The following is an 18,076-nucleotide window of genomic DNA, read 5'->3' on the forward strand; positions in this document are numbered from 1 at the left end:
AAATTTTTGATATTGTTTTGAATTGCGGGGTCAAAAAAAGGGGTAAAAAAGGGTAAAAAATCAAATGATTGTGATGAGATAGATATGACTGTGGTAAAAAAAAGAGATTGATGGAATAACAAAACCATTCACATACATCTGTAACTTATTATTCAAAGCTGGTACATTTCCAAACAAAATGAAAATAGCAAAAGCCATACCTCTGTACAAATCTGGGAACAAACATCACTTCACAAATTACAGACCAGTCTCATTATGGCCGCAATTCTCCAATATTCTTGAGAATCTATATTCAATAATCGACTGCACAATTTCATAGATAGCACAAACTGCTAACTGATAATCAATACGGATTCAGAGCAAATAGATCTACATCAATGGCTTTATTTTAGATTCAGTTGAAGAAATCACAAATTCTATAGACCAAAACCAACAATTAGTAGGGATATTCATAGATAAAAAAAAAGCATTAGACACAATAAATCATGACATATTAATAAAATAACTGGAAAGTTACGGCATCAGGGGTATAGGGTATAGTGGGCAACTGTGTGAGGAGTTATTTGAGTGACAGGCAACAATTTGTGACACTTGGTGATTATTCCTCTGTGTGTTTGGACATTACTTGTGGTGTCCCCCAGGGGTCAGTGTTGGGGCAAATTTTCTATTATTCTGTACATAAATGACATAATAATGTATCTAAAGGTACGGCCACACCAACCGCGTTACCCGCGTGTTGGAACTTGTTTTGTTTGATGACAATACAAATATTTTTTTTCAGATGATGATTTAGATCAATTTGTAGATGGGATCAATTAAGAAATGAGGAAATTAGAATTATGTTTAGATATTATTAAATTATCGTTAAACTAGAGCAAAACAAAATTGATGTTATTTGAAAACTGCAGAACAAATTAACAAATAAAGATACAGATTGATGGCGTAGACATTGAACGAGTTAGTCAAACAAAATTCCTCGGTGTAACAATTGATGAGAAACTAAACTGGAAATCTCACATAAAACATATACACTCCAAGTTGTCAAGAAGCATTGCAGTATTCTACATATCCTCTATTGTTCACTGGTTTCCCCTTATTTAAGTTACTGTGTAGAGGTTTGGGGCAATAATGACAATAGTACATTACATTCATTGTTTATTCTGCAGAAAAGAGCTATACAGACCAATTTCAATGCTGGGTATAGGGATCATACAAACTCATTATTCATACAGTCAAAAATACTGAAATTATGTATATAATTAATAATAATAAATGAACATGTTATTTATTATTATTATTATGACTAAGGAAGCTTAGTCATAATGAGTTATGGCGAAGGGATGGGATTAAATAAGTGTAAACTTCTTCCCACTCCTTTTCAAACATGTTGTTAGAATTTTGATCAATTTCAATTTCAATTAAATTTGTCATTCATGTATCTTATTATGCTTTCTATTTTGTCTAACATCATTAATTTCTGTATGATATTTCATGTTTTCTTTTACGTGTTCGAAATAAGTTTCAATCATATATTTCAGTGTCACAAAATCACGTTGATCTCCAACATAAGAGGTCTTCTCTTTGAAATAAAAATAGCCATTAATCATCGTCATTTTTTTTTAAAAGCTAAGTATAGGGAGCAGCGATAGTCTCCAGACAGTAGCACAAATGCATAAAGTTTTTTGTTTAACCAACAGAAAAAAGATGAATGTGTTATCTGAATGAACCGTAGGTGGCAGCAGGACGCTGAAAACAACTGATGAAAAAAGAAAGAAGAAGAATCATAATAAAACACGGGAGAGATCGTGGTTCAATCAGTCCAACTTTCAAGACGGAATAGGTAAGCTGGTTCGCCCTATAACGGAGATGTAAGTAAATTCAGATTGCTTAATAAAATATCCAGTGACATGAAGGTGACTGATACAATCTTGTAGAGTATTATAAAGTCTGTGTTGTCGTCTACTCTGGCTATTTCGTAGCATGCTCGTGTGTAATCTATTGAAGTTAGCGTCGTGTAACACCGTCGCTGTTATTTGCAATGTCTCCAAGTGATGATAACTTTCACAGACCTGTTCTGAATGACTGTGAATGCACTATTTATTCTGATTGGGGACACTGCAGTACATTTTGAAGCATAAACAGGCCCCGGATACGTGGCTCTGGTGGGGCCTACCACGTGTTGGGCAATGCGGAACAGAAGCGCCGCTGCTGTCTGCAGCGTCTTAATACGTTCCCTCTTGTTTCTCAGATAGAAGATGGAACGTCCTCTTAATGCAGAACACAAAGGTAAAGGTAATTCACCGTGGCTTTATCATGGATGTTTGAAATAGTTCCGAGGGCATAGACTTATGCATTTTACATGGATGACATTGAACTCTCACTGAATATTTTGTAGAAAATGTAACGCATGCTGAGAAGCAATATATATATGCGTGAGGTCTAAATGGACTTTAAAAATATAATGTTAATACTGTTGCTTTTCTCTACATAGGTTGGACAATGCAGGCTAAATCCAAGGTAATAAAGCCATTGGAGTTGGCTGGTATTTGCACATATCCACGCTACAATGATGATCTTCAACGCTTTTACCGAGTCATACTTTGAAGAAACTTCTTTACCAGATTCTGAGTAACCCAATGGAGCTCAACTCTGTTCAATTAGACTTGACGTGTTTTTTTAAATTTCCTTTTTCTTACAGACTATGGACAGAACAAGGATGACGACTGCATAGTTGACTGGTGAGTGTTTAGTTAATCACTAACTAAATATAATGATGGGTTTAAGTGATGATTATCCAATAGACAAGCATATGTCTGATTTACATTGATGCCATCTTTAAATCTGACAAACCTTGAGTGGACTATTTCATCTTGAACTACGGTTTCTAGACGTGTGGCTAATGACAGGTTATCCCTACAGGTGGAAATGTGAACTAGCTCCACAAACCTGGACTTCAGCCAGTTGTTCCAATGGAAAACACTGAGGCAAGTCCATCAAGATCTTAATGCACTTCAAATTGCTTTATTGTGTGGCCCAAAGGGCCGTTTCAATGACGATAAACCTAGCTCACTTTGAACCGATGTGAAACTATACAAACTTACTGAGGAACTTCAGATCCTATGTTGAGTGTTGTTGACAATATTGGAAAGTGGCTCATGTCTGTATTTCTGCCAACAGACATGGGAGTTGTTGGTGTAGTGAGATCGCCCTAGTTTGGAAACCGCTGACATTTAAAGGTGAAGATTCATATTTGTAATAATATTTCTCATAGCCTGCTTGAAATGATGATCATAAATTAGAATCTCGTTCGTCTGAATTACTGATGAGAAACCTAACCTGACTCGGGCCCAGGTAATCTGCTGGATTAATGGGACCATTTCTGTCAAAGCCTAACCATCTCATTTTGCTTTAGGTGTCATGGTGCTGGTGTTCAGACTACTTCTACTCCAACCAAGGTGGGTGTGAAGAGACTGGGTGATGCTTAATGGCTGTAATTTGAATGCAATTAGTCTCCATAATGATGACACCCGCACATGTCTTACGCCTTGGGTCAACGCCAGAACCTGAGAAGGTGAACCCACTGGTGCCAAGGCGGCAAGGGGATAACCTGTTGCGGTTGCATCCGTCTGAAGGGCGTCCCTATGGTGTGTGTGTGTGTGTGTGTGCCGTGCATGCAGTGGTGATTGTACTAACAATAGGGCTTTTTTGTTTCTTTGGAGAAAGATGGGGTCTGAGCCGGAGATGAGTGGTGCGACGGATGGAGAGGTTTGGCCACCTATTGCCAGTTGATTGACAAATAAGATGGAGCGCTCCACGTGAGTCGGTTCTGGGATGATGGCTTGGCCACTTCAGTCATTGGCCCAGTGTTTGGAGCCAGTCTGTAGGCTCCTTGGAGACGGAGAACCCGGCAACCAGGTTCAGCAGGTACGTTTGACGCGTAACGGGAACCACGGCATATCTCATGAGGCTCTGTGGCTCCATAGAACGATGTTGCATTTTACCGGCCCAGTCTGAAGATTGATGGCTGATTGGTTCACACTCTGATCCTCCATGATGACAGACTAATCAGCTGGTTTGCTCTGATAGACGTGATCACTAACGGGCCTTTGTTTCCAGATGCTGGAAGGTGGACGTTCGGGGCGGTCACGTTAACCATAATGTCACACGTGGCCTCAATCCCGTGGCCATGGCAGATGTTTCTAAAATGTCTGCCATGGGGTTTCACTAAGGTGTCGGATGGTGCTGACGCTGTTCCATTAACACAGGTTTGTGCATTTGACAGTGCTTCGACCACTTAAGAAATGAGCTGATGATACCTCAACCACACACGGACATTGTGCACGCTAGTCCGTTGAACCTCCCTGTTGGCCCTTGACGGCACTGAGAACCCTGTATCAGGTGTAAGGTGACCTCTTGGAATCCCGTGGGAGGGTCTAGTTGTGCAAATGACTGAAAACTCAATCTGATCATGATGTCGAATGAGCTTTCTGCATGGACAACTTAAATGGCCTCTAAAGCGTCCCTGCATTTTGTCTGTTGCTTTCCTAGGAGCTAGACTTCTCCAGTGTCGATCTGCCACACTGGCGTCCTCAAACCCAGATCTGGACCAACATGGTATGTTGACGTTCATATCACAACACTCCGTGGCTCTATAGAATGATGTTGTATTTTACCGCCCCAGTCTGAAGATTCATGACTGATTGGTACACACTCTGACCCTCCTTAACGACAGAATAAACACCTGGTTTATTACGGATACACGTGATCATTACCACGTTTGCTCCATCCAGGTTACTCGTGATTCCAGTGGCATGTTACTATGTGCGGACGTTCAGGTATGTTTAGTTGTCGCTTACGCTAAAATAACTCAATTATGCACATGCTGATTTCTTGTTACCGTACTTGTCTTAAAACTCATGACTGATTGGTTTACAACCTTCCGTTTAATGACGGCATGAGCTCGGCTTGTGATTGGTCCATTCTAACATGGATTTGTTCGCTTCAGGTCCCTGCAGCTGGAGGAAGAGTCATCTCCAAAATGGCTGACCCTTGGTCTGTGGATTTGATGTAATACTGCTCTGCAAATGAAGTGATTCTGAATAAAGCACTTGTGTGATAATGCCTCAAAGATTGGTACGCATTTATTCTGTCTGGTCATACAATGTTAAATCTTCAGTACTAAAGCAGGTCTGTTTTAAAATAAATACTATTTCAAGTGTTTAATTCTAAAGCGGGCTTCCATATTCATGACTCCCTTTCTTGTATGGGATGTGCATAGGTATTGGTTTAATTTGGTGTTCCAACCTGTTAGGACGACGCTTTGGAACAGGTTGCAAGAGATGTTGAGCTCATTTGGTAAATTCTGGACCATGCAGCTGGGGGTTAAATAACTAGATATTGAATTGTTTCTATAAATCTACACTTTTACAAAATACTTTTTAGATGGAAAGGGTCAAGTTAGAAGTGATTATAGGAGCAACAAGATTGGTGATATCTAGGAAACTCGATACTTGGAAATGTCAAATGAACTGCAATGAGTGCTGTAAAACGTTGAGCAAAAATTGAGTTCCCCATTTTAGCATACATTTATTAAAAGCAACCATTTCTGGTCTAAACAAGTCCCCACTCTCTGTTGGAGTTGGAGGCAGCAAAGGCCACTTAAACAAAGACATCACTAGTTATCCCAACAAGACATGGCAACTTAAACGCGGCCATCAAACACGACCGGGACCAATCACGCAGACGGGAGTTCGCCTCCACCTCAGTCGGCCGTGAAGACGCGGGCGGCGATGTCGTCCAGGAGCCAGTCCACGCCGGACAGCAGGTTTTCCCCGGTGACGGCGCTACAGCCCATGATGCACCAGTGGTGAGTCTTGATGTCGTCCAGGCCCATCGCCTGCACGGGAAGCACCAACACCTCAGTGACCTCACAGATGGGGCGGCTACGTTAAAGCCGTCGCCGTGGGTCCATTGCCTCGGGCTATCGTGACTGTCATGTTTAAATTCTTATGTCGAGGTTTCTTAATTCTTTCTATCCAATCAATGGCGATTAGCCATACACAAATGGAAACTAATGAATGTAATTTTGTTTCATGTGTTTTGGCAACTGAAAGTCAGTACGTGCGGCTCTGGGACAGCTTTAGGGCTCTTTCTTGCCGTAGAAAATGAAAATCAATATAAGAATGAGTTGCAAGGCAAACATGTCTGTTGATCAAGGTGCTGCGGGATCCCTGCCTCCTCCTGTGCACGCGCCTCACCTCTCCGATCGCCTCTTTAGACAGAGCGCCCGGCAGGTCCTGTTTGTTGGCAAACACCAGCAGAGTGGCTCCGGCTAACCTCTGAAAAGGGACACGACCCAAAGAGCGGTTGGTAGTCATTCGGATTGGACAGTGACTTTTCATGTGTTAAAAGGTTGCATCAGCGTTTCTGATTGAGACATAAAGTATCACATTCATCTGCTTTTTCCTCACGATCCGCTAGCTGCCCGTCCCATAAGCAGGCTGTCAAAATAACGCGTCTCTCTACTAGGCAGCCTAGGCTCTGAGATCGCACACAAAAAGAAATGGTACTACCAACACCTCAAAATCAAAATAAACAAGTGTTCCAACCAATCACAGACAAGGGGTGGGTGTTGTGGTGTTTCGCGCTCGTGCACGGCTATGCCTGGGCTGTGCGACCCTTCGAGTGTCGCATGTGTTGCGCGTTCATGGTCACGCACGTTCATGAAAATGCGCGTCCATGATCATTTTCAAAACACGGGAGGGAGGGGCTAGCTGGCTCTGTTTGTTTGGAATCTCGCAACGGAAGTCAGGGCAACCAGAAAAAATTATACCACCAGGTGTGAGTGTTATGAGCAGTTACAAGCGTGGACACGGCCAATAAGTGGGCGTGTCCACCTAGATGTGTGCTGGATAGATCAGCCTACCAAGTGCACTGTAGCAAACGTTGCTCATCTATCAGTCATACATCTAGGTGGGTCCATATAAATTCCCATGAGTGTGACTGTACCTCTTCCTGCAGCAGAGAGCTCAACTCCCGTTTGCAGTCATCCAGTCGGAGTCTGTCTGCGCTGTCCACCACCCACACCAGGCCGTCCGTGCTCTCAAAGTAGTTCCTCCAATAGGAGCGCAGCGACTTCTGACCGCCCACGTCCCAGATGTTCAATTTGAACCTGAACCGAAGATGAGAGAGGTGGGTTTAGGAACATCTGGCCACTCCATGATGATAGACAGATGCTAAGTAAAGAAGATCTCTCTCTTCCTTGACCGCCGTTTCCCTCAAATTTACAATAGGCAGTACACATACAAGCTTTAGCGAACGAGCCTTAGGAAAAAACGAATCAAACGTAGCTACTGGTGCTTCCCTCTTGCTCAACACCAAACTTCTACGGCTTGCCCCTAACTTATATGGCTTGCCCCTCACTTCTGTGGCTTGCCCCTCACTTCTATGGCTTCCTCAATACCTGAATAGTGGAGGAGGCGGGAATAGGTTTAGGATGCAGGCCTCCTATTGCAAATATTTTCAGGCCCTCAGAGATACAATCACAGGTATGTTTTATTCCCATAATTGAGAAAATTGTCAAATTACACTGGCCAGTTTGAAAACAACAAAGCATGATACATAGCTCAATAATACCATGCAGACTCCTTTAGATGTTTAAATGCATAACGATAGGTAGAGTTAAGATATAGTATAGTCCCCAGCGAGATTTAGAATTATCGGTACATTCCATCATGTGTTAAATAGTTAACACATGATGGAATGTAATAGTTTCATTGATGTAGACAATGTATGTTTACAATGAAAATGTATTTGATTTAAAATGTTTTATGATTACACAATCTGAGGTGTGTATGTCTCTCTCTGGCAGTTGGCTTTTAGACAAACTATATATATATACAACAAAATATACAACATTGTGTCTGTGTGTGAATAGGCCTCACCCTCTGTGTTCTAGTGTTTTGATGTTGAAGCCCAGGGTTGGAGAAATAGTGCTGATGTCTTCGCCGTTGAACTTCTTCAGAATAGTCGTCTTTCCTGCATTGTCCAGACCTCTGAAGAGTAGCAGGTTAAGGACTACAGTCGACAGACATCAACACACGCATGGCATTCCGCACAAGCAGCACGTTATATTGGTCATCGGGGGGATCACATTTCCAGCATTTATTTTGATTGGTCAGACCAAAGGTCTCCCCTTATAAACACAACAGATAGTATGTTATCACCGTTACAGCGATAACCACAGTAACGTGTCATGGGATGAACACAAGGATACAGCATCAGCAGTCTCATTTCGCGTTCCTTGTGCTTCATTTTCTTCAGAATGGTCAACAAACCCATCTTAAACCTCGGGTCGGACCTCGGCTCACACGCAGTTAGGTATTCAACCTCCTCTGGTCAGGTTTACGGGTGTGTTGACGTTAGAGTGGAGTAAACTCAGAGCCTCGACGTTCATGCAATGGATGGTGAACGCAGTTGAGGACCAGGAAGTATCTTTATTGCATGTCCCGCCCTAGCCTGTACACGATTGGTCCGTTTTGTATTAACTAAAAACCGATTGGGTATTAGAGAAGTAACTCTCTCTTTGCATTTTGATTGGTTATAGCAGCCGGGTGTGCCGTTTTGTGTGGTGCATCAGTTATTATTAGCGAGGGCTTTTCCAATAATGATATCGATTTGTGAAAGTGTACAGGGATAAATTATTGGGCAATATTTATTTGTGTTGAAATCATGCTGCCACCCAGTCCGGGCTATGGTTGAACTACAGATAATTTCGAATTAGACTAAATTATAATCTATTCTGTTACGATTTCAAACACGCAAATCGACCTGATATCTGTAAATTAAATTAAATTAAAGTAATTTAAGTATATGTATATATATTAAATATGATTAAAATGAAATATCATAATTAACTATAATTGACACACACTCTTTAACTGTCGTCCTGTAAACGGTTTTAATGAGAATTAAAAAAAAAAATGTTGTCACGATCATTTATGATAATTATAGTAATTTCCCCCAGCGGGAGAAAAATTCCACGCCCCCACTATTCCTTTACATCTTAGCCATGAAGGTTTATAGGAAAGTGAAAGCGAAAGAAGTATTTCATCATCACCGGGGGTGGGAGGAATGGAGGACATTGGTTGCGTAAAAAAGCCATTCATATCTACAGGCGCGCATTGTGTGGATTGCCTCTTCAGCTGTATGCAGCTCTTGTGTATAATCACCAACAGGAAGCTAATGCGTCTTTGTCAGCAAGGATGAGTGTACAGAACCTTTTTGTCAAATTTGGTACTATTTCTATTTTGGCTGAGGACTTTGAAAAAAAGATTATACATTTTTTAAACTTTATTGTGCATAGTTGTCTGGTGATGTTCAGACCGCCTGGGTGGATTCTCTACGGAGTCCAAGGTTTTTCTGTTGTAGTCCTGTAGACATGCCTCCCTTATTCATGGATGCCAAATCTAGCAGCTCTGGCTTCACGTCAGGTGAAGATTTGGACAGTTCAAACTCTGGCCTGGTGAGTAATAAACCTTCATAATAATATTATCAATCTTCTTCTTCTTCTTCTTCTTCTTCTTCTTCTTCTTCTTCTTCTTCTTCTTCTTCTTCTTCTTCTTCTTCTTCTTCTTCTTCTTCTTCTTCTTCTTCTTCTTCTTCTTCTCAATCATTCAGTGTTCCATCTGTCTGTTCATCTTTCTTTCTCCGTCCGTCAGTCTGTCCATCGAGGCCTCCGCTGTAAATAACATTCTTAATTCTTCTGAGGGATCCCTCAGTGTTCTTAATGACTTGCCTGGTAAAAAAAAAAGGTTTAACAAAATAAAAGAAATCCTCCCATGCATCCACCTATCCATTCATGGTGCATAGGCAAGAATATATATTTGCAACATACATTCACACATATTCATTAATTGATTAAGTCATCTACCCAACAGTTTACACATTGAGCCTTTACAGATGTTGAACTGCAATAGAACGAAGACTATAAACTGGATCTTTATCCCTCATGTGTTTCCATCCCTGCATCGGATGGCTTATGTTTATCCTGTGGACACATTTGCTACATTTGGCTCTGCAGTTTGCAGAACCAAACTGCTATATTACATTTATTGTATTGTGTTAATATATTTACTGAAATAAGGAAATTATATAAAGCCTGTCAATATGCATGTGTTGGTAGGCAGAGTACGAGAGAGAGAGAGAGCGATAGAGAGAGAGCGAAGGAGAGAGAGAGAGAGAGAGAGAGAGAGAGAGAGAGAGATTGATTGAGAGCGAAAGCGAGAGAGAGAGAGAGAGAGAGAGAGAGAGAGAGAGATGCTTCACTGTGGATGACGCTATAGGGAATTATTAATTAATTTATTAATTGTAGGCTATCCAATGCAAGCGGAGGCTATTGGATGCAAGCGTCTTCCTATTTAGTCATTAAGAAGACGCTTGCATCCAAAGACACTTGACTAATGAATTCAGATACATGTCATCCATTAGTCGGTAGGGGTCTAGGCTACGCCCTGCTCACGGAGGCCTTCAGGTTCACCGTGGCCACTGGGATGGTAGTCCAACGCCATAGCAACCACCGCACCACCCTGCCACATATATCGACAGCCCCAACGCCGTGGTAGAAGCTGCACCGCTAAACTAGACAATGGACTGGATCAAGGGTTCTGTTGGGTCGTGAACTTGTGACCCTCTCCTCCGTACAGCGTGAGGGGGACGACGCCGCCGGCCCACCCGCCCCCAGGAGACGTGGGGCTGGAGGGGGTCAGAGGAAGGGCAAGAACCGCGACGCGGCCCGGAAGAGCAGGATGAAGCAAACGGCGAAGGCAGACGAGCTCCACAAGGTGAGACTGTGGATGGTACTTATCAATGGTTTGGAAGTGTCTAAAAACAACAACAAATACATACATTCCTCAATGGTGCTTGTAGCCTTAATAGAACCCGTACACTCAGTGTTCTCTTTCTCTTTCACCTTTGGATTCTGTTGACCATGTGAATCATTTTTGTGTGTGTGACTTTCTGTCCCAGCGGTGTGTGTGTGTGTGTGTGTGTGTGTATGTGTCTATGTGTGTGTGTGTGTGTGTGTGTGTGTATGTGTGTGTTTGTGGGTGTGAGTGTGTGTGAGTGTGTGTGATCTCGTGGATGTGCCCTTTTGTGCTTGCCTGTTATGTAATCACACTGTACTCTTGCAGCCATTTCTTGTAAAAGCTTTGCCTTAGTAGAAGGCAGGAGGCCGGCCCACTGGTACGCTCACACACCCACACCAACATAAACTCTCACTTCCTCTCTCTCCCCTCTCTCTCTCCCTCTTTACCTTTCTCTCCCTATCGCTCTCCCATATCCACATTTTTAGGCATGATTTTGGAAGATTCTAAAATATTAGGAAAGTTCTGTAATAACTAAACGGACTGAACAAATTTTGAGAACGATTTTGGTGTGAACATGAGTTGGATACGTACATCCATGACTCTATAAGTTTATAAGTACACTGCTCCAGCTTTATGTTTGTGTTTTAGTGAGGTGCAGAAGAAATAGTGGGAGAGATTCAAATGGTGGAACATTAGAAGGTGGATTGCCTGGTTTAAAGCGAAAGGGAGCCAGTCCCTCATGCCAGACAGCAGCACTTTCTCAATTGGGTTCTGCTTTCACTTTTCACTCATGTCATGTTTGTGTGTGTGTGTGTGTGTGTGTGTGTGTGTGTGTGTGTGTACGGTGTGTGTGTGTGTGTGTGTGTGTGTGTGTGTGTGTGTGTGTGTGTGTGTGTGTGTGTGTGTGTGTGTGTGTGTGTTTGTGTGTGTGTGTGTGTGTGTATTTAGGCTTTGGTTTCAAAACCTCCTTGGGTAATTCCGGTGTAAAATGGATTTGGGATATGTTTTGTATGATAACGAGTTGAAACGTTTGTTTTGGAGCACAAAAAACGCATAGACGCTTTCTTCAGTTGGCTGTTTTTAGCCGATTCTATCAAAACGCTATACACTTGGAACGATGGGGGCACTGGTTATGGTAAAAACTAAATCGCTATTGTAAACCACTTAAAAGGCTAAAAGTAGCCCGACACTTCTTTGGTAGTATAATAAGGGTCTTAACATATAAAACGAGGTATTGAAAACTTTGTAAGTGTACAGATTGTTTATTAAAAATGACATTTTATGCACACAATATACCATCAGTAGATCACCCGTCGACGCCATTTGTTTTTAAGACTCGATAGGTAGATTGACGAACACAGAGATTGTGACATCCGTCAGCAACACGCAAGCTCTGTGTTCGCCAATCTACTTATCGACTCTTAAAAACAAAATGGCGTCGATTTTGTGGTTTTTGTGCCCCATCGTTCCAAGTTTATAGCATTCTGATAGAATCGTCTAAAAACAGCCAACTGAAGATAGCGTCTTTATGCGGTTTTTGTGATCCAAAACAAACGTTTCAACTTGTTATCATATAAAACGTGTCCTAAATCCATTTTACACCGAATTACCCTTTAAACTTTTGATCATCCGCACTGTAGCAAATGTCTTTGCTTCAAGCTTTTGTGTGTTTGGTGATGCTGGATCTAAGACTTTATGAGTCAGGTTCGTGCTATATTGCGGTAATGACTTTTGTACATTGCTCTGGGTGTTTTATATCTCTTGACAGGTTTTTCATGGTATTTTGGAAGGCTTATGGGGGCAATAAAGATAGACATAAAAGTTAAGGAGAACAATATTAATCCCACAAATGTGTGGGTCAAAACAGTAGTGCATTGCACTTAAAGTTAAAAGAATTAAAAAGGGATTAAATTAAAGTCAATTGAGATAGATGTATATATTTTTCCCGTTCCTTTGACCCCGCCCCCCCCCCCCCTGACTCTATTCCCCCTCTCTCCACCAATCAGGAGCACCAGTATCTGGAGCGGTCAAACACGACGCTGGAGAAGGAGATCGCCGCCCTGCGGGCCGAGGTCAAGCGCTACACCGTGGTCCTGGAGCGCCACCAGCCCTCCTGCACGCTGCTGGCGGCCGGTCGCTCCGAGGCATCCAGGCTCCCCTCGGCCTCCGCCTCCACCCCCGCCTCCACCCCCACCCCCACCCCCCCCTCGATAACCGCAGCGAGCCTCCAGCGGGGGAGCTCCCACCCGCCTGAGACCCCCTGTTCGCCCGCCGGCTCCGACCCGTCGGGTGCGTCCGACTCACCCGACCGACCCCGAGTCTCTGATGCGATGCCGTGCTCACACTGGGGCCTGGCGTCCTCCCAGCCCGCCCACCGCCCCCTCCCTTCCTTCGGTGCACCCAGCCACCGTCTGGCTACCTCGGCGCCGGGCGACCCTGCTGCTCCCTCCGCCTTCGCCCTCTCCACTCCGGTTCAGACCACCTCGTCGCTTTCGGATCCGGGCCAACTCGGCGGCGGCGGCGACTCCTCCTCCTCCTCCTCCTCCTCCTCCTCCTCCTTCTCCTCCTCCTCCTCCTCCCCCTCTTCCTCCTCCATTCTCCACCTCTTGAGCAGCCATCCCCTTCCTCCTCCGGCTTCATCCAGGGTGACGCCTGCCTCCTTCGCACCTCTACGCCCTGCTCCTGGTCCCAACCTCCACTTCCGATCCGAGCGAGAGTCATCGGCGACGTCAGCCGTCGCCGATGCTGTCCTGCCCCCCCTCTCCCAGGGCCAGGGCGGGCCGGCCCCGTTTTACCCCTATCTCGGGTATCCCATCCACGGGTATCCCGGGTCCAGCTCAGTCCATGGGTATCAAACGGATTCCCCCGGCGCCCTCTTCCCCACGCCGTCATCCGGCCACGGTCCGTACAGAGGCTTTGCGCCTGGGAATTTGCTACTTCCTCCGGACATCCTGGACCACCTTGACGTCCTCCTTCCTAGCGTCTCACTGGGCACCCACCCGCCCGTACCCCCCTTCTCTGAACTCATGCCGGCGTTGTGGGATCTGTCCGGCGATACCGCTCTTTCGCAACTCCTGCAGACCGATGATTGGAATCAGGACTGCTGACTCGTTGCCGTTCAGATGTTACTTGGAAAAGGGCAGCTGTACAAACGAATGAGGAAAGAAGAACTATAGAATACGGATGAATTCAGTGTCATTTGTTCTAAAAGCCAAATTCTTGATTAATGAGCACTGGATCCAGTCACTCCTTGGACAAATTTGGACCTGCGATGATGAGACAGGCATCCACCACTCTCTCCACAAGAGTGGTGGAGCAAGTTGGATCCCTTGCTTAGAAATAACCGGCAATGAGAGGGGAGGAGGACAACAACACTGCTGCAGGAGATTAAGGGCCACTTCTCCTTATATTGAACGGCAAATCGCTCCAGGGTTTACCGGTGTTACAGGGCACCATGTCAGGCAAAGTTTCAGACAAAAGTTGGATCACCTCAGAGATGTCTTTGGACAGGGGAATGCTGTTCCTAGCCAAATGTGCGGCTGCATGGGTTCGCCATGGAGCTCCTTGCTCTCATGTAAAACCACAAAGGTTCATGTTGTATGCTTCCCTCCACACACAACTCACACCCTCCAGCCGGCGGGCAGGGCGGTCTTCAAGAGCTCCAGGCTTCGTTTGAACCCGGAGGGTGGGGTCTTCGATGGAGAGGGGTGGAACGAGGCTGCTGCCCCCCCCCCCCCCCCCCCCCCCCCCCAGCCCAGCCCAGCCCAGCCCTGGGTCTGGAAGGCTGGCGGAGGGCAGCGATAGCATCGAAGAGACATCCCTGGGTGATTTTGTCGAGTGTTTGAACAAAGTTTTTATTTGGTGGCGTGTTTATGAAGCAAGATAACGATGTGTTTCTGCCGAGTGATATCTAATTTGGGAAACGTATTACTAGGAAAATAATTGGGAAGCATGCTCTTAATAAGCATAACACCCTATGTAGTCTTTACAGATATGAATAGTATTATGCATTATGTTTCATGTTAATTTATTGTAGAAAAATAATTAGATCACGTTATTCCACATATTTTACTGAGTATTTTTATGTTATTTTAAGAAATGTACTTTTGATATCCTCCTTTAAGTGGGCATTATGTAATATTTCCACTGCAATCAATCAATAATGTGAATATAATGACTAGGTTTTAATATACATACCAATGTTCACCTTTATAAATTAAATAAGAAATACAAATAGTATAGTGAAGAACACTAATTGGGTCTCTGCTCCTTTAATGACCCAGGACATGGGTAGTTGACTAAACTAGGGAAATTAGGTCAACTTATACTTTGTGCCCTGGCACATACAAGGAGCAAGACCCATATACGGGCTCGCTAGTTACACTGACGTACCCCATGGGGGCGACGAAGAGCTCCCTGTTGTCAAATGTGCGTATGTATTTGTGGCTGTATCTGACATCTGTAGGTCATGCTTTAACTCCTACAGCAGGGAGCACCACTGAAACTTTACCACCAAACTCAACTGTATTACCACCTCATGCAATAAAAATGGTCAAATCTATACGACATGTGTGATTTCTCAGAGAATTTGTGCAATGAGCGACACCTATGTAACCTTTGACCCCTCTGTGCAAGGTCTATGGAGGCATGAGGGACACTGTAATGGGTTCAAATTACTGACAGAGAACACAAACATCATTAATCAAACACATTTATAACATATATATGTATGCATTATTAGTTATTATATTTCAACAAAGATATCCTTAGTAATCAAGTGTTTCCATTTCCCCTCCATAAGTACAAAGGACAAGACTCCTCCAATGAGTCCAATCAAGCCATCACACCTGTAGGCTATCTAATCAGTTCATTTTATTCCATTTGAGTTAAACAGTAAGTCAACTCCCAACTCACTCCTTTCAGTTGAAAACGGTTCAATTTGGGTCACACATTGTGTAGGCGAGCAAGTTTTAATATTCTTTAATAAGTACATTGACACAGGCTCCTGAAGTGAGTAGATAATATTATAGGCCTACTGATAATTGTTGTTGTGGTGTAAAAATATGAAAAAACGTTATTTGTGGGATAAAAAGCAGCTGTGTGTGTGTGTGTGTGTGTGTGTGTGTGTGTGTGTGTGTGTGTGTGTGTGTGCGCGTTAGCAAAGAACAATAGGTTCTCCTCCAACTCCCACCATGCATGCGTGCCACGGTCAACTACAACCCTGCGCTAACACGTACGCACGCACATGCGCGCGCACGTCGGTGTGTGACGTGAAGTCAGGGAGGAGGAGAGGAAATGGATGGGGAGGGGTGTAAGGTGGGGGGGGGGGGGGGGGGAGACAGAGAGCTGAAGGCAGAAGGGCTGAGGCTGAGCATCCTCCTCACGTTGTGTGAGGGCTACAGCTGGAATAGGAAGACTAAGGGGATAAACACGCGGACATTTTCGTGCGCCACCACCTCGATAAGAAACAGGTAATTACCGCGCGCCAGATGTAAGAGAGAAGGGGAGACAAGGGTTGAGGAGGGGAGCACACTCTGGAAATAAAAGCGGTGTTGGAAAGAGGAGAGAGCTGAGGGATAAAAAAGAAAGAAAGCGCTAGGCCATGAGAATAAAAGATAGCCTACAATTAATAAATAAATAAATAATTCCCTATAGCGTCATCCGCAGTGAAGCATCTCTCTCTCTCTCTCTCTCTCTCTCTCTCTCTCTCTCTCTCTCTCTCTCTCTCTCTCTCTCTCTCTCTCTCTCTCTCTCTCTCTCTCTCTCTCTCTCTCTCTCTCTCTCTCTCTCTCTAACTCTCCCTCCTTGCGCCACCACCTCTGTCGAGGCGCTGCACGGGACGACCTAATAATAACGGGAAACGGAGATGGAAGGACACGAGCAAACCGTTCTCATCACCTCGTAGGGCTCCGGCGGCGAGGCGGACTGTTGTTGTGGGCTCACATTGCATAACGAGCAGAGGTGGTGCTGCTGCTGTTAGTGGGGATGTTGGTGCTGGTGGTGTAGGACTGCTGTTTTTAACCCCTCCTTCCTTTCTCTCCGGGTGACAGAACACACGCCGAGCAGGAGTCGACAATCGCCCCCCTCCGGCTGGCGAACGGACAAGGAACCTGCACATGTCTGCACGTTGGTGAGCACGGGAAGCGAACCCCCGCCCTACTGCCCGGAGACGCGACTCAGCGGGAGACGGTGGTCGGTGAAGGACCACGGGGAACCCCAAAAAAAGGAAGGACATTGGCGAAGAAGAAGAAGGAGCAAGAAAAAAAAAGAGAGCGAGAGTGTCGGTGATATAGCAGAGCCGCGAGAACAACAGTGATGCGGCAGCCAAGCTGGGCCCAGAAGGATGCTTTTATGACGTCACCGCCGTCATCCGCCGCGCGAGGACCGATCGTTGATTTCTAATTGATAAAAGAAGATCGATTAGGATCGAGGTCAATCGATCAGTCAACCAATCAATCAATCAATTAGCAATACCGGTTCTTGGATTTGATTGTTCTGGTTGGGAGTAGAGAGAGAGAGAGAGAGAGAGAGAGTGAGAGAGAGAGAGAGAGAGAGAGTGAGAGAGAGAGAGAGAGAGAGAGAGAGAGAGAGAGAGAGAGAGCAAGAGAGAGAGAGAGAGAGAGAGGTAAATCGGTGTTTGAATACACCTTGATTTCGGCGGATCGGTCCCTTGACGTAAGTAACCGATCTATCCACTGCAAAAAAAATACAAAATATCAATCAATTGGGCCACGCTGAGGCCGACGACTTCTAGCCTGTGTGTATGACGCCAACACAGCAGAGGCGTTGTTCTCCGCGAGATAAACACTGCTGCCTGTAGGCCGTCAGCATAACTATATAGGCTACGTTCAGGCTGGACGCGTCCCAGAGTCGCCGGTCTCATCTTGTGTAGAAAAAAACCCCGGGATGCTGCCGTTTGGAACGCAGCCGGACATCTAAGACCACCAGACCTTCCCTTCCTGTCCTCGCTCCCTCTCCCTCCTCGCCTGCCCCCTCGTATCCTCCACCCTAGTTCTGTGAGACATCTCTCGTCCACTTGAGGAGAGTGCCTATCAAGACCACCCCCACCTCCACCGTCACCATGGAGAGCACCAAGCTGCCACCCTCCGGCCCCTCCTCGCCGACCACGGGCTTCTCGGTGCCGTCGGCGGAGAAGGTGGACGGCTTCCCACGGCGGTCCATGCGGCGGGCCCGCCAACGCCGTTCCCACA

General features: G+C 44.9%; 3 protein-coding genes, 1 long non-coding RNA gene and 2 other non-coding genes across 7 annotated transcripts in view; 5 read left to right on the forward strand and 1 right to left on the reverse strand.

Annotated features, from left to right (window-relative positions):
* Window positions 1-5,128, forward strand: part of LOC115529525 (uncharacterized) — a 29,570-nt gene extending 24,442 nt beyond the window's left edge. Inside the window, exons 14-15 of one of the 2 annotated variants that reach the window (XR_003973552.1) lie at window positions 4,791-4,835; window positions 5,006-5,128. This is a non-coding gene — a long non-coding RNA (uncharacterized LOC115529525). Of the gene's footprint in view, window positions 1-2,919; window positions 2,961-4,790; window positions 4,836-5,005 lie in introns of those variants that run through there. The other variant, XR_003973537.1, reaches the window with a different exon arrangement.
* On the forward strand, window positions 3,513-3,635 carry LOC115530047 (small nucleolar RNA SNORD22). Its single transcript, XR_003973689.1, has one exon. It is a non-coding gene; the product is annotated as a small nucleolar RNA SNORD22 (small nucleolar RNA).
* LOC115530101 (small nucleolar RNA SNORD31) lies at window positions 4,652-4,722 on the forward strand. Its single transcript, XR_003973736.1, has one exon. It is a non-coding gene; the product is annotated as a small nucleolar RNA SNORD31 (small nucleolar RNA).
* A 433-nt stretch (window positions 5,129-5,561) lies between the features above and the next one.
* On the reverse strand, window positions 5,562-8,500 carry arl2 (ADP-ribosylation factor-like 2). Its single transcript, XM_030338285.1, has 5 exons — window positions 8,276-8,500; window positions 7,944-8,054; window positions 7,009-7,171; window positions 6,258-6,338; window positions 5,562-5,896 (listed from the first exon to the last, which is right to left on the reverse strand). The coding sequence occupies exons 1-5, from the start codon at window positions 8,338-8,340 to the stop codon at window positions 5,762-5,764; spliced, it is 555 nt and encodes a 184-aa protein (XP_030194145.1). The 5' UTR covers window positions 8,341-8,500; the 3' UTR covers window positions 5,562-5,761.
* Window positions 8,501-8,861: 361 nt separating this feature from the next.
* batf2 (basic leucine zipper ATF-like transcription factor 2) lies at window positions 8,862-15,426 on the forward strand. The gene is made up of 3 exons (XM_030338171.1): window positions 8,862-9,523; window positions 10,704-10,841; window positions 12,872-15,426. Exons 1-3 carry the CDS (start codon window positions 9,440-9,442, stop codon window positions 13,970-13,972), a joined length of 1,323 nt encoding a protein of 440 aa, XP_030194031.1. The 5' UTR covers window positions 8,862-9,439; the 3' UTR covers window positions 13,973-15,426.
* A 772-nt stretch (window positions 15,427-16,198) lies between these two features.
* ppp2r5b (protein phosphatase 2, regulatory subunit B', beta) overlaps window positions 16,199-18,076 on the forward strand; it is a gene marked incomplete in the record, with an annotated part of 29,967 nt that continues 28,089 nt past the window's right edge. Inside the window, 2 exon segments of the mRNA XM_030339073.1 lie at window positions 16,199-16,336; window positions 16,916-18,076. The exon segment at window positions 16,916-18,076 is cut by the window's right edge and continues 63 nt beyond it. Of these exon segments, the coding sequence (XP_030194933.1) occupies window positions 17,947-18,076 (130 nt within the window).

Source organism: Gadus morhua, chromosome 17 (genome assembly GCF_902167405.1).
Source record: "Gadus morhua chromosome 17, gadMor3.0, whole genome shotgun sequence".
NCBI classification, from domain to species: domain Eukaryota; kingdom Metazoa; phylum Chordata; class Actinopteri; order Gadiformes; family Gadidae; genus Gadus; species Gadus morhua.

What these genes read in the sequence shown, in the direction of transcription:
- arl2 (XM_030338285.1), bottom strand. Translation starts at nt 8,340, where the DNA reads ATGGGTTTGTTGACCATTCTGAAGAAAATGAAGCACAAGGAACGCGAA. An exon ending in AAAACACTAGAACACAGAGG is followed by an intron (nt 7,172 to 7,943) that starts GTGAGGCCTATT and finishes TCTTCGGTTCAG; the next exon opens with GTTCAAATTGAACATCTGGG. An exon ending in GCTCTCTGCTGCAGGAAGAG is followed by an intron (nt 6,339 to 7,008) that starts GTACAGTCACAC and finishes GTCCCTTTTCAG; the next exon opens with AGGTTAGCCGGAGCCACTCT.
- batf2 (XM_030338171.1), top strand. Translation starts at nt 9,440, where the DNA reads ATGCCTCCCTTATTCATGGATGCCAAATCTAGCAGCTCTGGCTTCACG. An exon ending in ACAGTTCAAACTCTGGCCTG is followed by an intron (nt 9,524 to 10,703) that starts GTGAGTAATAAA and finishes TCCTCCGTACAG; the next exon opens with CGTGAGGGGGACGACGCCGC. An exon ending in AGGCAGACGAGCTCCACAAG is followed by an intron (nt 10,842 to 12,871) that starts GTGAGACTGTGG and finishes TCCACCAATCAG; the next exon opens with GAGCACCAGTATCTGGAGCG.